At 40.1% G+C, this 23,422-nt stretch overlaps 2 protein-coding genes across 9 annotated transcripts in view; one reads left to right on the top strand and one right to left on the bottom strand.

The window, feature by feature from the left end:
• Nucleotides 1-29: 29 nt before the first annotated feature.
• Rhogap15b (RhoGAP_ARAP and RA_ARAPs domain-containing protein RhoGAP15B) lies at nt 30-22,040 on the bottom strand. 8 transcript variants are annotated; one of them, XM_076315176.1, is made up of 20 exons: nt 21,474-22,037; nt 20,271-20,473; nt 19,998-20,146; nt 19,677-19,839; nt 19,290-19,562; nt 18,273-19,156; nt 17,751-18,087; nt 17,526-17,668; nt 16,300-17,095; nt 14,006-14,837; nt 9,844-10,309; nt 9,170-9,359; nt 8,471-8,603; nt 7,500-7,739; nt 6,400-6,612; nt 2,387-2,808; nt 1,488-1,727; nt 795-997; nt 673-714; nt 30-601 (listed from the first exon to the last, which is right to left on the bottom strand). In XM_076315176.1, the coding sequence occupies exons 9-20, from the start codon at nt 17,008-17,010 to the stop codon at nt 463-465; spliced, it is 3,831 nt and encodes a 1,276-aa protein (XP_076171291.1). In that variant the 5' UTR covers nt 17,011-17,095; nt 17,526-17,668; nt 17,751-18,087; nt 18,273-19,156; nt 19,290-19,562; nt 19,677-19,839; nt 19,998-20,146; nt 20,271-20,473; nt 21,474-22,037; the 3' UTR covers nt 30-462. The 8 variants fall into 8 exon arrangements, with proteins under 8 accessions (XP_076171291.1, XP_076171285.1, XP_076171286.1 ...); XM_076315170.1 differs by lacking the exons at nt 17,526-17,668; nt 17,751-18,087; nt 18,273-19,156 and having other exon boundaries at nt 21,474-22,040; XM_076315171.1 differs by lacking the exons at nt 17,526-17,668; nt 17,751-18,087; nt 18,273-19,156 and having other exon boundaries at nt 19,290-19,578; nt 21,474-22,039.
• Nucleotides 18,551-23,422, top strand: part of LOC143148647 (polyisoprenoid diphosphate/phosphate phosphohydrolase PLPP6-like) — a 37,680-nt gene continuing 32,808 nt past the window's right edge. The window contains exon 1 of the mRNA XM_076315192.1: nt 18,551-18,721. Within this exon, the coding sequence (XP_076171307.1) occupies nt 18,716-18,721 (6 nt within the window). The 5' untranslated portion in view covers nt 18,551-18,715. The remainder of the gene's footprint in view (nt 18,722-23,422) is intronic.

Genomic DNA, 23,422 nt, shown 5'->3' with positions numbered 1-23,422 from the left:
GAAATATTATTACAATTTCGTACAAAGTGAAAGATTCATTCTATGTATTTATTTAAAAACAAAAGTGACAAATTTCATTTACAATTAATTTGTTATTTTACACGCTAACATTTGCATAAAATACAATACGTACAAAACTGTTGTATAAAGTTTATTGAAATGTACAACTTATTTCAAATCAGTTTCTTTTATCGAAAATCGTTCAGGTTATTTGAGCCTTTGGAATGTTCAAACAGGCTTTAATATTATATTTGTTTGCTTTATAAACTTTCTCAATGATATCATTTATTTATTGTGATATTCATACATAGATTACGATTCAGAAACGTTGAAACCGTATTCGAGTTAAGGCAAGTATGGGCACTGAATCAAGGACAAAGTCATTTAATGTGTAATACAAAAATATGTAATTGCTATAAATTTTGAAGGCACTAATATAACTTAGAAAAATACATTAGTCATTTATGGATCCATAAGATTAACTGCGGAAGGACGGAGATTTTGCTGATATTCTCCAAAGATCATACCTGCTAACCATTTGTATTGGTCATCTTTTAATGTTCCTGCCAATGTATTTCCAAAAAATGGACTTTCTTTACACCTAAAAGATAATTTTACTTTTAATTTAAACGATTTAAATGGAATATATTTAAAATTTAATTCAATAGTTACCTCGTTGGTTTTTTATTTCTTGGTATAAATGTGATGGACCATCTGTAACAAGAAATGTACATATATTTCTTACAATTACGAATAAAAATCCTTCAATACAAATTAGAGAGTAGCATGATTACCCAGTCTGTGGATTTCGCTTTGGTTCATGGCCCATATACCATACTATATCTTCAATTTTCCATTCGTACAACTTAGTAGAACAAACTTTGTCTTTGTAACAACAAAGCTTAGCTTGAGTAAGTTCAAAGAGGTAGCTTTTAAAATGTTTTGTTTTTCTGTCTGCAAATTTAAGTTCACCGGATGGTGTCAATGGTGGTTTTATCTAAAAGAAAGAAAAGTGGAAAAAATTATACATAAAAAAGTATTTTTTAATATAAAAATAAATAAAACAAAGTAAATGCAAATAATAATATAAAACAGAGAAGCTTGGGAGAGAATGCAATATGATAGTTTTTATGGATCAGTCATTTTTATATTATCAATGTGAACTGAAAACAACGTGCACAATCAAGCCCAATTAAACCACATCCTGTTTTTGTGGTGAATAAATATGCATCTATCTCTCCCTTCTGACTCACGCAATCTGATCCGCACTGAGCAGGTCACTATGGAAAATAGTTTCAGACTTGTACGACCCTGAACCCCTCTAATGCAAATAATATTATACATTCGGACCGTGTGAAACGAAATGTAAAAAAAATTTATAGACTTGTAATTCTATAATAAATGTATAATTTATTTGGTGGCGTTAGATCGTTAATTTTCACCGGAAAAATTATAATTCGATGTTGATTGAACGTTGTCGTGTTTACCAGTAACATTATATCCTTGTAAAGTTGATCTCTTTTAAGAATGAGGACGTTGTCCTTCCTATCCTCCGGATCCCAGTATCCCCACCTTGCCACCGTCTCGAGGACACGCTCGCTGTGGTGCAGCGGTCGTTCCAGTGCACCAGACAGTGTATATTCCTCCAGACACAATTCATGCGCTGGCAAATTCGTTTTCTCGGCGAGTTCCTGGCATATGTCGAACGCAGTCTTTTGTGGCCCAATCTATGGAAGAGATTATACTTCTATATCGAATTTTTTATTTTTCACTAAAAAATATAAAAAAATATGTACACAATATATACTTGTTAAATGCTAGGAATAGAAAGGAACGCAAGGAGATCTTGAAACAAAGAAAAAATTTTTTTCTCAATTTTTCAAAATCGTCTCAAGGTTATCTGGCATTTTTTAAACGAAGCTATGTATTCTTGTAGCAAAACGAAAAAGGTGTAAACACAGATTCAAGACTCGTTTAACGTCACGCATTTAACGCGATGTTCTAAAAATAATCCGAGGTGTTCTAAAGCCGAAATTATCGAATTCGACGAGGAGCGAAATATATGCTACATTTTGTGCGATCAATCGGTCGTTTCACGAACGATTACAATTGCGTTCAAGAGGAATAATTTCTTTGATAATTCCTATTCTCTCGTGACCTTGGATTATTTCACTGACTTTAAACGCGTTTATTGACTTTGTTCTTTTTTTTAGCTTTGATGATGCCGAGACAAAGGCACACAAAAGGACCTTGGCAAACCGTGTAAAAGGATCTGCCTATATTTTTGGTATTTTAACCGTTACTTCGACGTAGCACTTGTTCGAATCGCGACGTATACCCGGAATAGAATCGATTCTTCAAAATTTAAATAAAAAGCGATTCTCACGGTCACGTTGACGCATTCTCCGTCCTTCGAGGATATGTATATCCACATCTTCAGATCGCCCGACGGTGCTTTCCGTGGGCCATTGTTCGAAAAGTGATGCTTCTCGAGAACCTCCAAGATTTTCGCCTCTTTCGCTATATCGGCGGCGGTCAATTGGTAGAGCTTCGGATAGAGTTTTATGAAGTCACCGACGACCTTGGTCTCGACTCTGTTCCATTCCTCGGCGCTGTTCTCACCGGCATGCATCAACGTCGGTCCCCAAATTGCGGATAGATTTTCAGCGGTCATCAGGTTCCTGGAACTCTGTTGGCTCAAGCAGTGAAGGTGAGCGAAAATTCTTCTGAGCGTCGCCGCTGGTATAGGAGCCAACGAAGACAACAATTTTCTATACACCGAGATTTTATCGTTCTCGTTAGTGTTCTCTGAAAATCAAAGTACAGCTTTGTAAATATTTCTCTACCGAATGAAACATTTCTTTTTTCTCCTATTCTCGTTCCTTTTAGCGATAACTTACTTCGTTGAAAAATCGTATATTATCTCCAAGGATAATCTTTGTTAAGTATGACGAGGGTCCAAACCTTAAGGGTCGAAAACCCGTTTATTCGTCCATTTGTTAAGGCCTTGTGAACGCATTAATTTTTTACATAGAAACAAACACGAGATCATATTGTTACTTAAATTTTATCGCGAAGTCTATTAATCTTGATCTCCTATTAATTTTAAAATCCACTTCGCTACTAGCGAGAAACGATGATCGCATGGAACTTTTATCGGAGATGTGTGCACCTGTGTGTACGTATACTGTTGCTTTCACTAATGTGAGAAATACGAAGGTTCGTTATGAAAAACCATGATTCATCGACGATCTCCGTGCGATTCTCACGCAACGTTTCGCAGTAAGCGGACTGAAAATCAACTACAGGCGTCAAATAAATTCGAGTTCAATGTTCGCTTATTATATGGGGTAGAGTTGCTTATTTTGGATCGGTCTCCTAAATTGGACCGTCTGTGGATTCCAATAAAGGAGTATATACTTATACGCACATATGTTTATTGTTTCCGTTAGCAATTGCCTTAACGAGCGGCGATGGAGGAATGTATGAGAACAAAGAAACGATTATTCATTTGTTTATCGAAAAGTGGCATTGCGATATAGAAATACGTAAGTGCGTGATCGTTATTTTTTGTACTATATTAAGTGAATTGTTTTCTACGTCTTCTACGTCATTTGCATATAAGAGAAAAATAAAGAAGTGGTTCAAAATGGATAACTCTTCTCTACATATGTATATTAAGAGCCCTGTCTAGTTTCGACCCGAAGATAAATGGATATCTTTTCCAAGTTTTTTTTTTTAAATGGAAGCTCAAATTATTTTTGTGCCACCAATGAATATATTGCAGCAAATATAATTTATTCATCGGTGCAAGGATTTAGCAAGTGTTCGATTCCCTTTGAAACACCTTTTATATTTAACGAGTAAAAAAATTGAATCGTTCAAAATCGGTATCGATAAATATAGCTTAATTTCTAAATACTCAAAATAAACGTGGAAAATGTCTATAAATTTCGAGTATAGAAATTCTTCCTTTTTTGGAGGGAAAGGGGCGCCTTTGAGAAAGTTTGAAAACCACTGTACTAGTTAGAACCATAGTGCCCCTCCCCCACTCTTGATTTTAGAGCGATCAGACTATGTACATATATTTCAGCGTTGATGAATACCCTCTATTGGCATTTTATACTACAGCAGCGACGGGTCTCTATATCAGTTCTACGGTGTTTGAAAATCAAAGTTCAATACTTCCTAAAAATGTTGTATATAATTGTAAAATTACAAAGGTGATAAACATTGCTTTGGAATCACGAAAATGTCGAAGGTGTTACACATGCAGTGGAAATAACCAGAAACGTAGCACAAGGTGTGTTAGGTGTTTAAAACGAATTTATAATAGGCATGCAAACATTTGAGAACAATATTACACGCGTAGGTTGAAAATATATTGTTTTCAGCTTCAATCGTTATTTAATACGGTTTTTAGAAAAAAGAAGAAAAGTGTTGTGCGGGAAAAATAATTTATAACGCGGATGTGAGGTAAGTATACGACGTGATCAATTTTATTACGGGTTCAGTGAGTACGGTGACCCTATGTTAAAACCAGTATGCGCAAAACCTTCACTCAACTGCATGGTCATTTAAAAAAAAAACTATCGCAACACGTGCATAATTTCTTCAAGTTTCGTTGACAACGATTTTTCAACGAGTTCGGTCCACGACCAGCGTTGGTATTACTTATAAATACTTGCGATAAACGGAAATAATGACGAAACACTATCGACTCGAGTTTCAAGAGTGTGGTCGTTTCAAGCTCGGCTTGTCGCGATATTTATATAAATAAACCTTTAACCCTTTCGATGTACGAGCATGTATATACGCGTCTTATAATTGGTATGCATGTTGACTATGGGCGCGCATACACGTTTACCGAATTGGGCACCAGGAGCGCTGTGAACGTGTTTACACAAAGGAAAGTATTGAGGCTTGTTACAAACAGTAAAAACATTTGTCTAAAGTAACACCGGAAAAGTTAAGGAGGCAGCGAATTTGATCATGGAATCGACATTTTGTATCTCGGATGGACAATTAGCCGTAGCTACGTGCGAACTGTCGATAAGAAAAATGCTTTGCACCAAGAATAACCGTAACAATGAATGTGTCACGCGACAGGCATTCGGTCGCCAAACTTCAAAGCAATACTGCACTCGTATGAGTGTGACAGCCGCCAATGCAAATATATGAACATTTATATTTCTCTTTGTATCTTCGGGAGAATATTATCAGTGTTCGAACCGTTTGTCCCTATCGTAAGATGAATTATTTTTAAGAATAAGAAATGTGAATTTTTTAATTGCTTTGTAATTTGAAACAATAAGAATGAGATCGTGTTTAGGCTTATTTCTGACGGAAGAATCTCGCCAATTCGTTGACAATACTCTTGCGGAGGTACACCGAGATAATACATCAAAGTTTTTAGTTCGTATCAGCGATCACTACACCATTACCCGCGCGGTATCACTTTGAAGCGATTTACACATATAATAATGGTGATGATTCGGCACATTTTATCAAGGGATAAACGCGATGATTTCACGAAGGGTTCTAATACAGGAAATTCAATGATATGCTTCCTGATGAAAAGGAAGGTACAGTGTGAGAAAGTACGCGTGGGTGCGAACACGGGCCGGCTTTACATCCTTCCTATAATTACGTATGCAAATGACGGTCGCGAGTAAAGAGCGATTTATTTGCACGTACCACTCTTCGAGGAAAAGTTTTTACCTTCTATATTAACGAGACAGAAAGATCGCGTCGATTCTCGTACGAACGGATGAAGTAATGCGTTTGTTATTTATTAAAGCTTATATCGTAACGCTAAACAGGTTAGTACGTAATTGAAATTACCGAGTGCAATCTATTGTTACATTGCCCCAGAAAATATCGTTTACACGAAAATGTTAATCCGTTGATGTTGTCCCATTTGTTACTATTTTTACAACGAAAACGTGCGTAACGAAAGTTATTGCAAATTTAAAAACTTTTTCGTTTCGAACAGATTTTCAACGTAACGAAGCAAGTTTCTTGCAATCAGATTGGAATTCTGCATTGTCTACCGAGTGCAACGTGAGAAGGACACCGTATAAAATGAATTGATTGTTCTTCGGGAAGTATCGTAGATTAAGCGTTAGAGGATACTGTTCTTGTATTGGAAAACGTTACCAAGTACCTTATTTCGCTTTATTTGTCGTATAAATTGTTCCTTTAGCGGAAAGAAACCGTTAAATCGTTTGGAAATCGTTGAGTAACATTTTTACTTCCTTAATGTTCCATAGAATTCGACTCATCGTTGCGTTTAACGTCCATAATGTTCGAGCGGTTTCATTGTCAGCAGTTTCGAGCGTCGAGTTAATAGATTAAAACCGAGAGCGCGGCCAGTCAAGGACAGTGAATGCACCTTACCTGCGTTAAAACAAAGCCGATCGTGGATCGTGGTGGGAAACAATGGATTCGGTAAATCACGGAGAAACCTTCTGAGAACTGTGGCGACGTCGTGCTCTGTATATGCGCTTCTTGTAATTTGCGTCGCCCATGCGTCCCGACGAAAGGCCTGCAGCAATCGGACAACAACGCTGGTGGATCCGTTTCGACGATAAATGCCTTCCGTCATGATACCTTCGATGTGACATTAATATTTTCAAAGCAACGTTGCAGATATATAATAATAAATATTATCGCGAATTAATGACCGGTGTTCCGAAAATTGTACGAATCAAAATACGGGTACGTTGATACACGTGTATACGGTTAAATATACGTGAAAAACAACACGGACACTGTGCGTACTTAAAATTACACGTATCGAAGTACCTACGCGTACGTTGAATAGAAAGTAGCGACGCGAGTATTAGTATCACGTGGTGGTATGTTACACGTGGTAAGTTATTAATATATATGTGTATATATATAGAACACGTAGAGTAGATGATTCAATAGATGCCAGTGCCCCTATAACTGCCGTTTAAATTATTATATTTAATAATGGAGTAATGTACGATGAATCGTGAACGAAACAATTCTAATACTAAATTTAGACTTCGTACGTAACTATGGGCGGACATTGTATAGTTGCTTGCACAGTGAATAATTAAAAATAAATATCAATAAGTGTCGTTTGAGCGTAAAAAGTAAGTAAAAATTAATGTAAGTAAAAAGTATGAGAATTGTCGTAACGTGTCAATAAGGGAATAATTTTACTATACGTTTTATATCTGTTACACAAACTGTATCGCCGATAGGTCAAGAATCATTTTCATTTGAGCAACGTTTCAAGTGACGGTGATAGGGGCATTGGACTTTATTGTATATTATTCATTAATTAGTAATCAATTCATTGTATTCCACGTGTAAAAAGATGTCCATAGTGGCAGTAATTGGGACATCTATAATAGACGAAATGTTACTCAGAAACGGAATACGGGAGGACCAGAGAATATATATTTGTCCGTTTAGCGTTGATCGAGTAGAGCGTAATGTGTACAATGACATAGTGAAAAATTTACCGTGGGCATATATGAAATTGATACATTTGTCGAGGATCACAGGCACGTCGTCCTGCGTGAGTTGTTGTTGTTCCAAAGCAGGACCACAGGTGGTGGCTGCTTGATAGAGCGCGTGTCTCCATGCAGATCCCTCGTGAGTGCCCGGTGCAGCCATGTGTAATGCACCGTTGCCACCTGTGTCCACGACCACCACTGGAATGGAACCGGCACCGGAATTTGGCCCTTCCTGTTCGCGCAGAACTGTAACACAGCGTTCGAAACTCTCTAAAGCTACCACTACTGCAAACATTCACCAAGAACCATTGCCAATACCCCACGCGGTGCAGGTTCTGCACATCGTGGCAAAGAAAGACAAAAATAGACGTCGATTTGAAGATACAACTTGTCTCCATTGTGCGGGACACACTGTGTATTATATTAGCAAACTCAGCCTTTAACACGAGACGAATTAAAAAATACTTCTCCCAAGTTGAACGAGCAATTAAGGTAATGATAATTGGATCGATCATTGTTTTCTGACTATTATCGCAACGAGTATATATAAGTACAACTCTTGTTCCTTCTGTACACATGCACGAATGTTGATACATATTTAATACGATGTTGAATTATAGTACATATTAATTAATTAAATATTAATGTTTCGTGGTTTATCTATTCTTCTTTCAGTTTCGTCGAGAACGTTTCGTGATTTACACGTGTCTCCCTTCGGCAGGCAAATACGTTAATTGTTTTATTTACCATGATACGTTAATAAAATAACATGCGACAGCCTCGTATGGTAATAAGTCAGAAGATTATTTCGACTATAAATCTTAATACTGTCCACCGACGCGTATCTGACAAGGTCGGTGCAAGGTCACGTGCAGTCAACACGCGTCATAAGCGGTACGTATAATTCAGAAAAGGGATTTCGCTCGTGTTCCTGTACGAAGCTGTAATTCCTTTTTTTTACAAGGAAGATAACTCACCGATACAACGCGCTTTTCGAAGGTCGAGTTCTCCAAAAGTTGTGGCCAGGAAGGGATCCAAAGATTTCGTGTAAATTAGAGTTCTTTGGTGCAGGAGAACCCAGGCCGGAAACCACGTGCCTGTTACACCTTCCTAGAACACACATCGACTGATATTAACCGATGCAACGCAATGTCTTTAATACCGATTACATTTCTAGATAATTCAGAAGTACGAATCAATCACCAAGAATAAAAGAAACAATGCAATGGACCTGCACTTAACGTAGTAATACTCTTACCAATTATCTCATTTCTAAAACACGTTACCATACAATAAGTTGTATGTCGCTTTTTGGTATTCGTTTGACAAAAGTTTCCTGCTACAAGAAGGTTAACGAGTGTTTACAATTCGTTATAGTTTACAGTCTACTAGTTATCGTCGCAAGTATTTTTGTCATTGCTCGTTGTTGATCTTTGTCATCGTTGTCAGCCAATAGCAACAATGCGGGCAGGAGAATTAGAATACTAAAGTGGAGACGTAAACACCCGTCAGCCTTTTTCTCGCGTAGTTAACAGTACATATAATACATTGGAAATTAAATATTTGAAAATGTACGTATCTTTATCATCGCTAAGATAAATACTCGCAAACTTGGGAATTTAAAAGATTTTCCGAATTGTTCGATTTCGTCGCGCAGTTTTACGTATCGTTTGTACCTTTAAGTAGGCCCATCCTGCTCTCGTCAACTCGGACGTATACTTCGTGGGAAAGACTTGAGTAACAGCCTCCAATATTAATTGAGCCCAAACTCTTCGTTCGGCGATACCCTTTGCGTAGAATACATGAACGCTTGGCCTTCCATCCACGCTAATTGTTATACAATGTACCGTTTCACCGTCGACTACCCTGAACATTTTAAATCATCTTCGTTATCCTTGGTTTCCTTCGCTATTTAACTTCGTTGTACGCGCTGAAAGTATACTTCTTTTTACCGAACATTGAGAACAGATAGTTCGAGTGCAGAACAGTCGAAAGAAACAAGTCGAGCTTCGGTCGTTTCGAATATACGAATACAAGAACGTTCAGAGTAGGTTGGAGTATTTATCGAATTTTCAATGTACGGAACAACACGAACAAATTTTTCATCGCACCTACTGGTCGAGTTTACACAACTCATACTTTACATTCGATTACCACTGTAACTTCTCCATCGTTCCGTTATAATCCGCTAAAAAATCGATACAAAGACCCATAGAAAATCTACCACGAAATCTCGGAGTCTCTCTCGTTTCTGATCGGACTGTCCGCGTTTCCACGTCTCCTTACCAAAGTGGAGTTAACATTATTATTCCAAGACGCGCGTTTCTATCGTACGGAACAGTGGACTCACTTTACATCTTGCAGAAGATGAATGCTGTACACTGTATCGAGTTGAATGACCTCCTTCAATGTAGACATGCCCTTATCGGTGTAAAACGAGAGTTTCTGGTCGGCCAACACTGTCGCCCTCGATACGAGGTCCTTCGCCCTTTCGATGCCCACACCCGTTCTGTAAACAATTCCCCTGTGCGTCACGGAGTTCTGCGAAACGTTGACCTTTGGTCTCTCCAGTTTCGTCGATTTGGAGCTCGACACCCCACCGTGGTCCTTGTTCCTCGACAACAGTTTACTACTGTTCTTCACGAAGCTGATCATGTTCGGCCTGATACCGTGGCTCGTGGATTCGTGCCTCAGTTTCTTCAGTTTCTGTATCATCCCGACTCGTCGATGTTCCTCGGTAGCCTTTCCACTCGTGGGACTGGTTACAGTTTCCTCGGTGTTTTTCACTGTTGTGGCGGCGGTTACCGTTGTCGTGGCTGGAATTTGCAAAAGAGAGTGCTTGAAAACACACGTTTAGCGTTGAAACCACAACTGCTCGAGAGCGATAAAGTGTGCGTTACGTGTTCGGTGGTGCGTCTAACGGGTTTGGTTGCCTGAAATTATTCGACTAATGTGTTCACCAACCCCCTGTCGCGTCGATTTGAATATTTTTAATCGAATCAAGGAGTCGAAGAACGGTGTACATTCAAGAACCACATTTTGAGAAATTTGAAAAAAGTTTCTTGTACTTGATAAATTTAAGAGACCACCCGAAACGCGAGTACAGGGTACATCCTTTGCGTTGTTCTTGATCCTAACGCGTAATTTTGTGGATTTTTCATACGGTTTCGAGATTATTCGAAAATGATCGATGTTGAACTTGCACGATTCCTCGACTCGTAGATTCGGTTGGGAATTTTTCTTCCGGTTGTATATTTCTATTCTAATTCGATCCCTTTCTGAAATGGTCGTCGAAGTCCTACGACGTCTAATTCTGCGTCAATAGAATCCCTACTTCAGTAGGTAAGGGTCGGGGTTTATCAAAAGGTACAGACCTCACACGCCTGTGTGTTTCTATAGCGAAGAGAAGTATACTCGGAGACTTGCACCCTCGTAAGGGTGTCACTTTACACTTTACACTCGAATATGCTTGAGAGAAGTATAGCCCTACAAACAAATATTCATCCAGCTACTCGAATCGTGTGTATATGTATGCAAAGTTTTATACGTATGTGTACACTCACTTGTTTCCATAAAAAGAATCAAGAGTACTGTAACTTTTAGCTCTCCAAAGCAGAATGGCCCTTGAAATGCGAACATTCTACAAAACCTTGCCGACGAATTTTGCGCCATTCTGATCGTACACTCAAATTACGTGTTCAAATGTAGCCGATGACATCGCAAATTATGTTCCAACTCGTGAACGTTTATTCACAGAATTGAAATATTAAAGGTTTTACGAAACATTGTTAGACTCTTCTGAAATCGACGAAGAAACTTATGGTCGCCATCGCCACTTTCCGCGTAGCTCAATATTTAGTATCGATATTTCATTCGGAGCAAAGAGTTCGCGATGTGAAATGTTTTCAGAGAGTATTAAAACTTGAACACGCTTTTGTAAAAATTTGCACGTTTCGGAGTCAGGGGAAACGGAAAGCAAACTGTGGAATTCGATTGAAGATTCTCCCGTTCGAGTCCAATTAAAACACCTCACCGACCACTTTCGAATCTCACACCTTGCTCACTTCCGTTCGAGATACGTGGAATTACGTTAATGGAAGAAACACTTCGTAAATTTTATGAATCGAGCACCGATTAAAGAACGATGACGAGTAAATACAATGTTTCGCTTAACGGGACGACATGTTTACAATCTGTAGAAAAAAGAGTAAAAAGAAAAAGAAAAAAAAGAAAAAAGAAGAATACAAGATACTGTAACGAAAAGTCCAATAAAATTAACCCACACGGACGACTGCTTTGAAATCTACTACACAACGTTGCGTTTCTAAGGTACACTGTGTACTTCGGGAAGCCAATTGCAGATTAGTCTCGTTTCGGTACAATACAAGATACTGTAGTAAAGAGTCCAATAAAATTAACCCACAAAGACGACTGCTTTGAAATCTACTACCCAACGTTGCGCTTCCATGGTACACTTTGTACTTCGTGAAGTCAATTGCAGATTAGTCTCGTTTCGGTGCAATTATGAAAACGTTGATCTGCATCGTCTTACCTATTTCAATTTACGCGTTATTTGATCATATTTAAATACACGAAGACTAATATATGTAAACTGTTTTCGTTTCGGTACAATTATAGAAACGTTGATCTGCATCGTGTACCTATTTCAATTTACGTGTTATTTAATCATATTTAAATAAACGAAGACTAATATATGTAAACTGTTTTCGTTTCGGTACAATTATGGAAACATTGATCTGCATCGTGTTACCTATTTCAATTTACGTGTTGTTTGATCACATTTAAATAAACGAAGATATGTAAACTATTTTATCATTTGCCAGTCGTATTTATGTTCAGAAGTATCTTGAGGAAATTTGACTTACAATAGAGTTCCAGTTACGACTAGCGGTAAATCGTAAGCCGAGTTCCACCTACTTCTTCCACAAAGCATTAAATGAGATTCCTCTCAATTTCTCGACGATTGCATAATTTCTATCTGGTTTACGAGAAATGTAGCTTCAAGACGATGGTATACGTATACTTCAAGCTTGACCACCATTTTTCGTATCTTCTCCGTCGAAGAAATTTTTTCTACAAAAATTAATCGACTTACGATCAGCCACACAGTTGAGTATTAAAATGATCGAGAAATGTTTCTCTTTTCGTAAAGAATCAAGGTCACCTTAACCTTTTGGAACGAATTCAACGACTTACAATACCACGACCTTGAAATGTGCCTCGAAAGTGGTGTTCATCTCGATTTTCACGATTCTTCGTTCGAATTATCATCGGATTTGTTCAACAACGGTTGACCTTGACTTTCTAACGAAGAAGAAGAAACATTCTATAGAAATTTGCATTACCCAAGTACGCGGTATTTAAATTTCATTGGAAATATTTTTTCGAAGGATTAGCAGCAACGCTTGAAAAATGGCGGTGAAACATAAAAAATACACACTGCGTACAAGATACTTTTGAGTTTCGTAACCGATCTTGAAATATCAAATTTTTTTTTTCGGTCTCCGTTCTTGGAAACTCCATTGTTTCTTTAGTACGTTCTTGTTGCTTTAAGGTGCGAGGGTACACTTAGAAACAAAATTGGTAACCGTGGAGATAACAAAAAGTTGCGAATCGAATGGAAATTTCAACCAGTTACCGATAAATGTGCAACGATGCAACGATGGATGAGCTAGTCGGTAAGATGCAGTGAACGCGCGATAATAGGTGAGATTATAGCGACCGATAAAATAAAATGAACGCGCGATGACGAGTGATTATGGTGACCGATAAGATACAATGAACGCGGATAACTATAATATGTATAACGAATGTGCAATAATGGTTGAGCATAGTCACCTATAGGATATAATGCACGCGCGATAATGAACGATTATAGTGACCGATAAGATACAGTGAACGTGAAACGATGGGTGACGATAGTGATCGATGAGATGCGATGATTAATCCTACTGGTCGATAGGATACAAATCGTGCGAACGCGGGTGAGTATAGTCATCCGTAGGGTACAACGAACGTACAACAGATGACTGTGATCGTCTGTAAGATACAACGAACGTACAATGGATGAACTGGTAGTCATCGTTGGTATCGAAATGATCGATCCAACCGTGAAACTGTATTAACGTGCATAGTCACCGATAGGATACAATGCACGCGGAATAATGAGCGATTATAGTGACCGATAAGATACAATGAACGTGAAACGATGAGCGATGATAGTGATCGATAAGAATGCTTGATTAATTCTACCGGTCATCCTGAGTATAGTCATCCGTAGAATACAACGAACGTACGACAGATGACTGCGATCCTCTCTAAGATACAACGAACGTACGACAAATGCCTGTGATCGTCTGTAAGATACAACGAACGTACGACAAATGCCTGTGATCACCTGTAAGATACAACGGGTGACTGGTAGTCATCGTTGGCATCGAAATGGTCGATCCAACCGTGAAAATGTGTTAACGTGGATAGAAAATGTTTACCTGGTGTACTCCCATCGCTGATGGCCGCGGTCACGGTGCTCGGTGCATCTGTCGGTGCATCGTTCGCGCGTGTTTTCGCGACCGATATTCTTGGCGGTACCGCTGGCTGTTTCCGCGTCACCAGGTGCGCCAATTTCGGCAACAAAGCCGGATTCTTTCCCGTGGAGAGCTTGTCCGGAGGCGTGGCCACGATCTCCGCCGTGACCTCGTCGTACTCGCCTTTCGGCAGTGAATCGGATCTTTTCGGCGGTTCCGGCGGCATTGCGGAAATTTGCGGATGCAGCATATCTTCCTCGTCCGCCTCGTTCTGTCCTTCCTCATTATCGACAGCTTCCTGGAAATCGAGAACGCTTCCGGCGCTGCTTGGTGAGTCATTGGTGGCGAGGAGCGTCTCCAGCAGCATCAGATCGTTGTTGTCGAAATTACTGTAAACATTGTTGTCGACGTTCCTCGCGAACGGATCGAACTCGAACAATAGTGACCTGCTATTCTGCTGCCTGGTGTCCCCGCCGTTGCTCGACGTCGGTTGTTTCTCCTCCGGTGGCGCTTTTTCCGGCGATAGATTCTCGTAGAGCGAGTTCTGCACCGATGCCTGGCTCTCGTTCGATTCGATCGACGTACGATCGAGAAGCGGCACCTCTTTGTCCAAAATGTCCTCCTCCGCGCTGGATATCCTGTCCAGCTCGTCGACGATCTCGTCGGATTTGTTCACCGGCGCTGCGTCGTAAAACGTCCACGAATCGGACCTGGACAGCCGCCTCGTGTCGGTCTTGTCGCGCGGCAGGGTCACGTTAATGTCCGACAGATTCAAACTCTGATCGGAGTCGCTGGCCTGATGAGAAACAACGGGAGATTCTCCTGGATAAAGTACCATCACTGTTGATCGCGCAAACCGCGACTCTAGTATACACCGATAAGGGACAACGATCCATCCATACGAGAAAAACGGATGAACCGAAGTCAAACGATCTTCGAAGTTTCCTGCGAGATGTTACCGTTCGATCGATTGCACGCGCGCGAGGTATGGTTGCAATCTTTTTCCTCTTCCGGATGGATGAGAATTTGTATACTTTTCGTACGAGTCGAATGATCGGGGTTCTTCGCGAAAGAGAATATTAATTTCTCGGTAGATGGCACGCAGGGTACATTTGAAATTGAAATACATTACGAGCAAATAAGATCGAATGCTCCGGATGGATGAAAATTTGTATACTTGTCGTACGAGTCGAGTGACCGGAGTTCTTAGAGATAAAAGTGTGTAAAGTGTTTTCGCGAAATTAGTTACCGTTGTTTAGGTTCACGTTTGCAAGATATCGAGGATTCCGAGGCGTGTGCGCGAAATGTACGAACGACTTCGCGAAAAAGAACATTAATAATTTCTCGGTAGATTGCACGCAGGGTGAATTTGAAATTGAAATACATTGCGAGTAAATAAGATCGAATAAGGTTGCAAACTACCGAGTAATGGCGGACGCGAACCGATCGACACGATGGTAAACATAAACGGGCGGAGATGACTAGTCTTTTGTACTTATCTTCGTTTGTGCAACATCGCGCGGAGGGAGCGGACGTTGAATCGGAAATTTGTATACTTTTAAGGAACGATAAGAACGAAAGTAAATTGGTCGTTGCGCGTATCTCGGAGTAACGTAACTCAATAACGCGATCGAGCAGATAATATTCTTGCATCGTTCGATAAATGGCAAACGCGGTAAGATCTTCGTAGGAAGTGCAACGAAGAAAAAACAAATACAAAACACATCGAGTGATATTTAAATTCGTTCGACCGGAATTTCTATACCGATAGAAGAACAAGAAGAAGCAATGTTTCGGTTATACGTTATTGTTCAAAAAATGTTTACTCGCGCGTGATCTCAAACTGGTCAACGTCGTCAAACAATTGGAACCACACGTGGCTCGGCCCTCGATTCGAAACCCAGAACCAACGACCGTGTGGAAGTTTGTCTAAATATCAGAGCGTCGAGCAACGCTATCTCTAACTCGCGACTGTGAATAATAATGTCTGCCGGAACGAATTGACTAGTTTCATCGTCCACGGACCAGTGTAGGCAACCTGTGTCGTTGATCAAACGCGACACAATTATCCTTGAATCGGATAATAACGGGCAAAATGACAAGGGACGATCCGACCGAGACAACTGTTCTACTCCCCTATTCACACTCCCCTATTCCACACCTACGTCGACGTCTCGTTCACTTCTTTTGGAACCGTTCACTCACGGTCCACTCGGGTATCAGGGCGAGAAAATCGTTCGGTACGAGTAATATTTTACCTGATTGAGAGCGAAACTGAGTAGATTGAACGGCTCGGGGAAGTCCCTCTCGATTTTGTCGGAGATGGTCGAGCTGATCGTGTCGTAGTGACTGCTACCCGACGTGACGGACTGCAACTCGTCGTAGATAGACTCGTCAGGATGCGGAGGAGGAGGAGGTGGTGGAGGATAAACCGGAGGCGGTGGACTGTGACGCGTCCCGGAAAGGTCTTCCTCGTTTCGGACGCTCCTCAGATTACTGTTCAAGGGACTGTAGAACGTGATGCCGCTGAAAATATCATTGGCCGGCATCGACACGCATCTCTCGTCCATTATCGGGTCGACGAATATCTGCATGTTTCGGTTACTCTCGCGATACATCTCGTCCTGGTTCAACGAGGTCAATCGTCTTGTGAGAAGATTCTTCACCGACTGCTCCAGCCGTATGCTCGCGTTACGGGTGCTCGAGATCACCGCGCGTCCCTTCAGCGTCATCTTCTCCGAGATCTCGTCTTTCAGTTGACGCGAGCTCGTGCTCAGATTGCGAAAGAAATCGTTGTTCGAGCCCCGCGTCTCCGGGATCAGTTTCGAGTCGTCGCTTTTCTCCGATTGACTCGAGTCGCTGTGATTGCTCACCTGTACCGCCGGTGGGACCGGTGGTAATCTCCTCGGGGTCGGTACTGGTCGTTCCGGCACCATTGATCTGGGTTTCGGTATCGGTTTTACCTCCATCTCGACGGGATATTTCTCCGTCTCGGTGCTCTCTTTTAACCGTACGATCCAGGAACGTAGAAGCTGCGCCACATACTTCGATCCCCTGGGAGAATATTTGAATCGATGAGTCAGAGCACGTTACGGGCCCGGAGTGAACCGAGATTTCGAAACTATACGTAAAAAAAAAAAAAAATAAAAAACAGTACCGTCCGGGGACGCAGGAAGCTGCGCCACACACTCTGATCTCTTGAACAATATTTGAATCGACGAGTCGAAGTCGTAGCGTGCAAGTCCGAAATTAACCATTCCCAAACGATCTGGAAATTATAGGTAAAATACATAGAACCGTTTGGATTCGAGAACAGTGAGAGATAAGGAAGTACTCTACACCCGTGCGGTCCCTTGAATTTAACGAGTGTAGAAAGCGGTAGACTTGTACCGTTCTTCGACTCGTCGATTCATTTACGGTTGAATCATACATAGACTACGCGTCGAATTTGAGTCACCGTAGCGTTACATGCATTATTTCTTACACACGAGTTGAAATTCTTTCAGTCCACGAAATACGAGATCCATCCGCGTCGATGAACGAACTTTACACGGAGGTAGGGGGGTGGGGGTTGTTGCGCAATGATTTTACGAGTTAGAATTTGCGAACGAATCGAGAAATTGGAATCTGTAAGAAAGAAACGATCGTGAAATATACATTTTTGTATAGATTGTAAAAATTTCGCTGCAAATATCGATCGTTGTAATACCATTATATCTACAATTCTATAGAAACTGATTCAATTATTCTTAAATTTCATTATTTCCTGATTCCGAGAATTTCTGAATGTCACTCGAATCGACGCGAATAATCCTAGGTATTTCTCGATTCGGTCATTCGTCGACTCGATTCGATCTACGTATTATTATTTTCTGATTCGACGCGTTCCGGTCAAAGGCAGATTCACTGTCTGTTGGACAACCATTGAAAACATTTTTCGATGGTGATAAATTGTAGAAACGTTTCCATGTGAATTCAAAAGTGATCAAGACAAACGCAGTCCTAGACAAGCGTATTTTATTACGTTTAGATCCATTGTTTTTGTCCTACAAATAAAAAAGAAAATGATAAAAAACATGTAAATTGAATTTATGCGAGAAAATAATAATAATAATAATATCAAAAGGGATGCAAACTCAACGATATGATCACGTATAATATAAAAGAGCGTTATTAAAAAACTATTTAATAAATTTGTCATCGGTCTTTATTGTATCATATGTAGCAGTACCTTTGAAAAATGTCCTGGATGGATGGTCGATGAACAAGTACCGTGAATCAGCCTTTATTCGATTATTTGTAATATTCTACACTCTTAAAATATGAATTTTTGATAACAAGTACTGATAAAGTATGTACCGATCGATACACAAATATTTTTCACACTTTATACGAACGTAAACATTAATTACCCGAGTACTGTCGTCAAACGATGATTTGCTATTATTTAATAATATGACTTGATACTATTATATTATGAGTTGATACTATTGCGTTCAGTGCAACTTGAGACGCAAAGCAAGCCAGATGCGACAGAGGAGTAACCAAGTGTTTTAATCTGGTAATTTCTTAATTCACTGCTCTTTACTCTTTAGAGCCATTCGCGTTTAACCAATACCGGTTGATTCAAATGGAGATCACAAGTTTTGGTTTCATCTCGTTATTTGAAATTCCATGCACGTGAGTACTTTGATTATTAAATTACGTATCATTTTGCAATTGTCCACAAAAGATTAGAGAATGTGCAACGAATAAACTCCGTTTAATTCGTAAATATAAATTCTCCCAATTAATAATTCTTAACGATGAAAACACAATTTTCTGAATGCGTTATTTTTGACCAACGAAAAAGCGTTAACTCGATCGTAATGCCAACGCAAAGAGGTGAAAGTATGCTAAACTTGTTGAGTAAATAGAACTCATTTCAGCTCTTGCAACATACACGTGCAGTATACCGGTACCTAGTTTTATATCGAGTTTAAAAGAACGTAAATCGATATTTTTCTCAATTGAATGCAATTGAAAAACGTCCAGTGACACGTCTCGGAGAAGAAAGTAGAATTTTGGTAAGTGCAAATGCGCTAATAACGAATAGCAAATGTTATTAACGAGTGGCTGAAAGAAATAAAAATTAAACGTTTCGTTTGATTTGAAAACGGTGCTTCAATGATCGACAAAGGTTATGTAGGCTCCGCAACAAGTTGTTACATGTATAGATATAAAAATGAGTATAGGCGGTTAAACATACTTCGCAAGACTCGAAGACGATCCTTCATTTTGGGTATCTCGATGAAGCGTAGAACACGTACTCGAAGAATTATTAACACTTGCTCCGTACATTCCACCAACGACAGTTACTTTAGTAATAAAGACAGCTCAGCGCGAAGCACTTCTGTACGGTTGAATCACCGCATCCGAGTCACGTGATTAGCAATGAAGAGTTGGAATAAATCATGTTTTATAATTTCGATTGCTCTCGATTATCATTTCTGTACTTAGTACTGCCCAGGCACTGCGATCTCTTAACAGTCGAATTTCTCGAAAATATAAATAATTTGTAATCTTATATTTACAATTATAATCTTTCTTATAAAATAATTTTAAGTGTAGAAAATATTCTGTTTCGTATACGCACAAAGTATCCGAGTTAATTTATCCCATTTCCATGTTCCGTGTCTAATGTAGTGAATATGGAAATCATGGTGCATTGTTAAGGAAATAATTCGAATGGTAATTATGCGTGTACACCGTGATTATTATTCCGATCCCTAACGCCGAAGATGTCAGCGTACTCTTCACTGGAATCATTAACATTCTTAAGGTCACGAATCGATTGAGAATAACTCCCTACTAAGATGTTCGATTAACATCGTATTGCTAAATTCCCATGCTGAGCGTATGCAATTAGCGCCAAAAATTTAGGTTAGGAAAGCGCGCGTAAGCCTGGTATACGTACACGTATTTCGATTTTGGAACGATCCTTCGTAACACTGTGATGCAATGGTTATTTAATTTAATATTTATAATTGCGAACAAGTTTATGTTCCACGAGAGAACGATCAACTGTCAACGTCTAGCGACTCTGGTGCGTTTGAATCATCGTATCTAAGTCACGTGACACATGGAATGTTGAAAAAACTTTAAATTAACCTGACAACTATTTTACACTAGTGAATCACCGTTTGGAAATCCAATACCGACATATTTAGTTTCCGCTTTTTGCACTAACCGACATTTACGTCACGTCGACGATTCCATGGTTCCTCGGTTCCGATCCGGGGATCGACGACTGGACCTTAGTTTCCCATGTTCCTCATTGTCGGACAAAGGAGAACCGTTCGTTGTTACCTCTGCTCAGTCCAGGACAGAGCGTGAATCATAAAGTCGCGTCAGTAGATCCATCAGAGTTTCTAAAATTAACTGATAGCTCCGCTGCAAATGATAAGTATTCCTCGTTACCCTCTAATCACCCGGAACTTCCTTTTATAACACGTTAATAAGCAAGGACTTTTGTTCTGAAATTGAAACCACTAGGAAGTACATATATTTTACGATGTTAGCCGTTGTTCACGTATTTCCATCGAATGGTTTCAGAAAAACGTTAATTTCTCCGAGACCCGAGTTCCACTTTTTCGTCGAGAAATTCTCATTGCGACTCCATCGATGTTATTGGAGCAAACGAAATACGATAGATTTATAGTTCGTAACTCGAGATTAAATTACACGAGGAATTAGTTTACCACTATTGCCCGCTGCCGTTTCGAAAGATTTGGACGAGCGTCGTATTATTTTCAACGGATGCAATTTAGCAGTAAAAATACTTCATGCTATGCGACAGTAATGCAATATTGATGTTCGTTCGTACAAATATTATAACGTTGATGCACGGTGCGCGAGATAATCGATAGAACAGTGGAATTCTTTGTGCGATTCGGAATAACGAGTAAAAATATGGGCAACGAGAACAGTCAATAATAAACCCGTTCCAATTACTCCTATCAACTGAGTGGCACACTTGGCAACTGTTCATTAAGCGAGCAAATATTTGCCAAAACGTCAATGGGCTTCTGCGTTTTGTATACGCGCATCGTCGTTGCTCGCGTAACATGTCTGCTTATAATTCACAGCCTCGAAATAAGACGGATCTATCTCTGCTTTCGATAACTTTTTTTTCGACCTATCTGCCCGTTAAATCGTATCGTCGACGTTCTATTACTTCTGGAATAAAATCGAACGAACATCGACCTCTTCGTAACAAAATCTCCAATCACCGAACCGTTCAATGGCTCGGAAACGTTTTATCGCGATGTGTGCGCGATCTCAGTTGCAGCGGTCCAAACTAGTTTTTACTAACCGACACATCGGAACAACTTGTTGATCCTCGGGTGTCATTGGGAGGAAAGCATGGTGAAAGAAAACAACGGGCACGTACCTCGAAACGCTTCCAAGACGAGTCCACGAAACGATTCACGACGTTTCAAGGGTTTTAGATCACCGACGAGGATATAATCCCGTAAAATACTGTTTCAACTTGGACCTGTTTATCGTCCGATGGGGTCAGAGACCCACCTGGTCGATGGCCGTTGCCACTGTCATGATCTCTCTCCACGTCTCTTCTCTTTTCACCTTTGAAAACGTACACTGGCGTCCCCACAGCACGCACACGGACGCGAAATAGTTTAGAGGCACACACCGGCGAAGCACTCACGCACAACGTGGCAGCGCACACTCACGGAATTCACAGTTCACGATCGAGCTTCTCCTTTCTCTTCGCATTCTTTGACATCTCCGTCCAGCCTTGTCTCTTCGTTGGGAAATTCCACGTCCGCGCAGCGTGAAACGGGCAACTTACGGAAACACTGCTTTCCGATGGTATTTGCGCGGCGATAGAACGAGATACGATAAGATAAAGGCAAAAATACCGACACAAGTTCACTTCGACAGCAGCGATCGCGCGACCGCACTAACGCTCTCTTCCTACGCGAGACGCGCGGTTCTGCCGCACGGTGCATCTCCTTCTCCCGTTCCTGTCTCTTCCCGGCCCCCACCACTCCGATCAGCCTATACCTACACGCTCTATACAGTGTGGAGCATTTAAAACTCTACGCTCGAGTATCTCCGTATTGCGTTTGAATTTGCGAACACGGGACGAACGTTAAACGTATCGATCGATTCAACGTTGTTGTTTTTGCGCGTACCTTAAAGTCAATTTATCTTAATTTGTGTTTAAAAATTCAAACACCCTTCGTAAAACAGAGCCCGCGAAACGCGCAATTTGTGTTTATTATTTTTGAATTCACGTACGAGCATCCATGAAATTCGCAAGCGTAAAAGTTGCCCAATTGGAAGATGGACATACGACAATGAACTTGTCGTCTTTCTCAAGGTCATCCGTTCCGAGTATTCGAGACGGTCAATTTTATATTTTAAACGTGATCGTATCTTCTCTTAATATGCGCGAGATGCCAACAACCACATCAACGATATGAATTTATAAATTCGCGTGTCGTTCGTTTACGAAGGAGATTCTTGTTGCGCTGGGTCTAGGAAAATAAGTAACCGAGAAACGGTAGCGTGTAAAAAACAAAAAAAAAGAAACAATAACGTTACTATGTGTGTCGAGAGGGTTTCGTGCAAATACCGAGAAAAACTATTGCTACGTTTTTAAAAATACAAGCGACGACCTTGGAACGTGCACTCGGAGAACAATGATTTTTCACGATCAAGTTTCGTGAATTCAAACGCAACGGTGATATCAAAGTGCAAGTGTATTTTTAAATGTACCACACTGTACGTATCGAAGAAATTGTAATCTCAACAGTATTGTTATTGCGTTTCTTTTTCCTGTTACACGCGTGTTCCGCTATCGGATTTCCTTCGTGAACGTATTGAAAGAAAAGTGAAATAGTGGACTTCAATTACAATTATTAAATCCGAAACGAAATTATAATGTCGATCGACTCCAAAACAATTTCTACATTATATATATAATATATGATATTGTATTATATCATATTATATATAAGAATTACATTGTACGATGTTTGAAATATTCTTAAAATTTTTTTTTCTCGCCTTCAGTCATCGAGTTCGTCTCCTTCGAGCTCCTTGTACAAATATTAAGGGAGTAAATTTGACTGATTATCCGGTCCACGAATGAGTCACACAATTGTCAGCCTCACTGGTGAACCGATAATTTTTATCAACTTATCACAGTTATATCAATTGTGACACAATTGGATACGATCATCGTGTAGAAGATAGGGACGGCTTCTGTTTCATGAGCCGTCCGTTGATTGTACGCTTCATTCTTGACAGATTCGCAATCAATGGCACTCGGTACGATGATTAGTGTTCGCTATTCACGGTGTTTGCGTTGGT

The sequence above is a fragment of the Ptiloglossa arizonensis genome, chromosome 6, assembly GCF_051014685.1.
Source record: "Ptiloglossa arizonensis isolate GNS036 chromosome 6, iyPtiAriz1_principal, whole genome shotgun sequence".
Lineage (NCBI taxonomy): Eukaryota > Metazoa > Arthropoda > Insecta > Hymenoptera > Colletidae > Ptiloglossa > Ptiloglossa arizonensis.
Note: the sequence above shows the minus strand (reverse complement) of the source record. Positions and strands in the feature narration are given on the sequence as shown.